We start from the raw sequence: 2,637 nt of genomic DNA, 5'->3' as shown, positions 1-2,637 counted from the left end.
AGAGACAGAAAGCGAGAAATCACCCCCCAGGGGGGATGGTCACGCCGCAATCCCTTCTCCTCCATTCTCCTCTCGGGATCTCGGGCACGCACGCACACGCGCTTGGCGTGAGTTTTAAGCCACCAGGTCCAGGACGCGAACCACGGTCAACTACGTGGGAGTCCAGCGACATAGCCATTACCCCAACTGCTGGTTCCCCAACACAGACGTCACTTTCTACTGCTGGTATTATTACAGGACGAGTCCCTGTCCCGCTCCTTCACCCCGTTTCATCTTTAAGCACTGTGCATGTCTCTCTTGCTGCCCCCCGAGGAAGACAGTTTGGTTTTGTTTACAGCTGGGTTCCCAGGGCCTGAACAGCACCTGATACACGTCAGGTGTTCCAAACATCCTTGCTGTTCAATAAAAAGAGGGTGGTGGAGGGAAGGAAACATTCCTTTCATTGCTCCTGGGGAGCTTCCTGGTGAGGACTTTGGTTGGGCACAGGGACCTCAGCCACCCCTGCCACACACAAAGCCCTGCCTCAGCCCCCTGGTGGCTGCCCTGCCCCGCCCGGCCTCGCCCCACTTACTTCCTGTGATGGTGATTCTGCGGCCCTGGTAGTAATCCCCCAGGGTCACCGCGTTGCCCTGCTTGGTGGCCACAACCCTGACAGTGCGCACGCTGTCCTGGCACTCCACGTAGGGGTTGTAGCCTGGGTTGCCAGCTGCCATCTGGGCGTTGAGCTGGTTGTCTACACTCGCTGGAGAGAAGGCATCAGCGACACGGTCCCGGCAGAAAGACTTGTACTTCCAGACGACAATGGGTGCTGAGGGGGTGGTGGTCACCTGGTAGGTGCAGGGCAGGGTCACGGGCTGGAAAAGGATCACCACGTGGAAGGGGTCCGACACGGTGACCTGGACGGCACTGGCAGGACCTGAGGGCAAGAGGAGAGTGAGCCCAGACCGGGGAAGTGCCTCCCCAGGAATGAGCCACACCACTTGCCACCAGCCTCACTCCTACGCATGCAAGGTGTCACCAAGCACCTGCACGCATTGTTCCTTAATCCCCAGCCCGGCGAGGTGGCTATGATAACCATGCCGTTTTATGGAGCTGCGGGGCTGAAGCAGAAGGTACAAGCTCACACACCCAGATTCCGGCTGTCTGTCCCTCTTCCCAGGCGGTGGCTTCGTAACTAACTCTCCTGACACCATACTCTGTGATTCTTTGGGTTGTCACCATCACCCAAGGTCCTTCACCTTGTCCTAAGGCCAGGAAGTATTCTCTCGGCTCACTTCCGTTCCTGCCTATTTGACTCCCTTCAGGAATGTATGAGGGCTCTCCAGGGAACGGAATGAATCTTCTGTCTCTGTTCGATCTATCGCTCCGCTGTGTGGACAAGGCATGGGCCACGGCAAAGCCCACCCGAGCCCAAGGCCTCACTGCAAAACGAACCCCCAAAGATTTCTAGTTCCAGGTGTCTGAATGTGGGGGTATGTTTTTGGAGTTCCGAAACGGATCTGATCTGCCATGGAATAGCTAAGGCCTCCAGAATGGCTTCATCAACCTCCCACTCCCTTGCCCTAACCAAAGCCACCTTAAATAAGGCCCCAAAGTGCCCCTCACCCCACCCACAGGAACATCCGATACTGGGAGAAGGCTGGTGGTTTCAGGTCCAGAGGTCCATCCGACTGGACTCCTAGCACAGACACTGAGGAACCCCGGGACGGGTGGCGAGTCCCCTGCCCCCCACCCACCTGTGGCCCGGGCACAGTTTCTTGATCTCTCGCTCAAGGAAGCGACTGATCTGGCCTTCGCGTGCCTCTCTCCGTTACCCCAACACTTAGAAATCGCCGGGTGCGCCCAAGTCCCCATCCCAGCCTTTCTCAGTGATCTGTTGGTCCTTCCGCCCTGTCCACAAAGGGTCTCATTCTCCCCGCCACTCCAGGGCGCACGGTCGGGGCAGTTCCACTTCCTGCTATCTTCGGACAAGGGTGGGGGAAGCGCTCCCAGCCACGGATGGGAATTCCTCTGACTCCAGGACGCACGGGACACCCCAGTCCCAGAGGAGCTGGAGGTCTAGTCTCTGAGTCCCACCCCCACCCCACCCCGCTCTCCCGCCTCCAACTCCCTCCATTCACCTTACAAGCGCCCACCCGCCGTCCCGCAGCACCAGGGGACCTGCACCCCGTACCTGTGCACCAGGTGCTGAGAAAGAGCCACACGAAGACGACCGCGCCAGGGCCCGGGGCGGCCTGGTGGGAGCCCAGCCCCCAGGACAACCCGCGGGCCACCAGCGCCATCACGGCAGTCTGGGCGCGCCGGGCGCGCGAGTCCCTCGCGAAGTACCAGGAGGGTAGGGGGCGCGGCGCGCACCAAGGCTGGGAGGGGTGCACGCTCCTCCCCTTCCCGCTTCCGCTCCCGGTCGGTGTTCCAAGCGCACCGTGCCGCGTTCTGGGAGCTGTAACAGACGAATCGACGTGGATGAAGCGCACGCTTCCAGCTCTCCGGGAGAAACTGGCCTGACCCGCCGCCGTCCTCCTGCCACTCTGCCCCCTGCGCGCTCAGAGAAATGGATCGGCCCAGGTACACAAGGGTGGGAGCAAGGGCTGGGCCTGGGGGTGTGGGCTGCGGGAGCGGCTCCTCTGCCTCCCTCCC

At 60.9% G+C, this 2,637-nt stretch overlaps 1 protein-coding gene across 1 annotated transcript in view; it reads right to left on the bottom strand.

Moving 5' to 3' along the window:
* LSR (lipolysis stimulated lipoprotein receptor) overlaps positions 1-2,637 on the bottom strand; it is a 17,318-nt gene that overhangs the window by 14,186 nt on the left and 495 nt on the right. Inside the window, 2 exon segments of the mRNA XM_006171697.3 lie at positions 572-916; positions 2,174-2,535. Of these exon segments, the coding sequence (XP_006171759.1) occupies positions 572-916; positions 2,174-2,535 (707 nt within the window).

The sequence above is a fragment of the Tupaia chinensis genome, unplaced genomic scaffold (assembly GCF_000334495.1).
Source record: "Tupaia chinensis unplaced genomic scaffold, TupChi_1.0 Scaffold149922_1, whole genome shotgun sequence".
Lineage (NCBI taxonomy): Eukaryota > Metazoa > Chordata > Mammalia > Scandentia > Tupaiidae > Tupaia > Tupaia belangeri.
The sequence above is the reverse complement of the archived record's forward strand: the minus strand, read 5'-3'. Positions and strand labels throughout refer to the sequence as shown.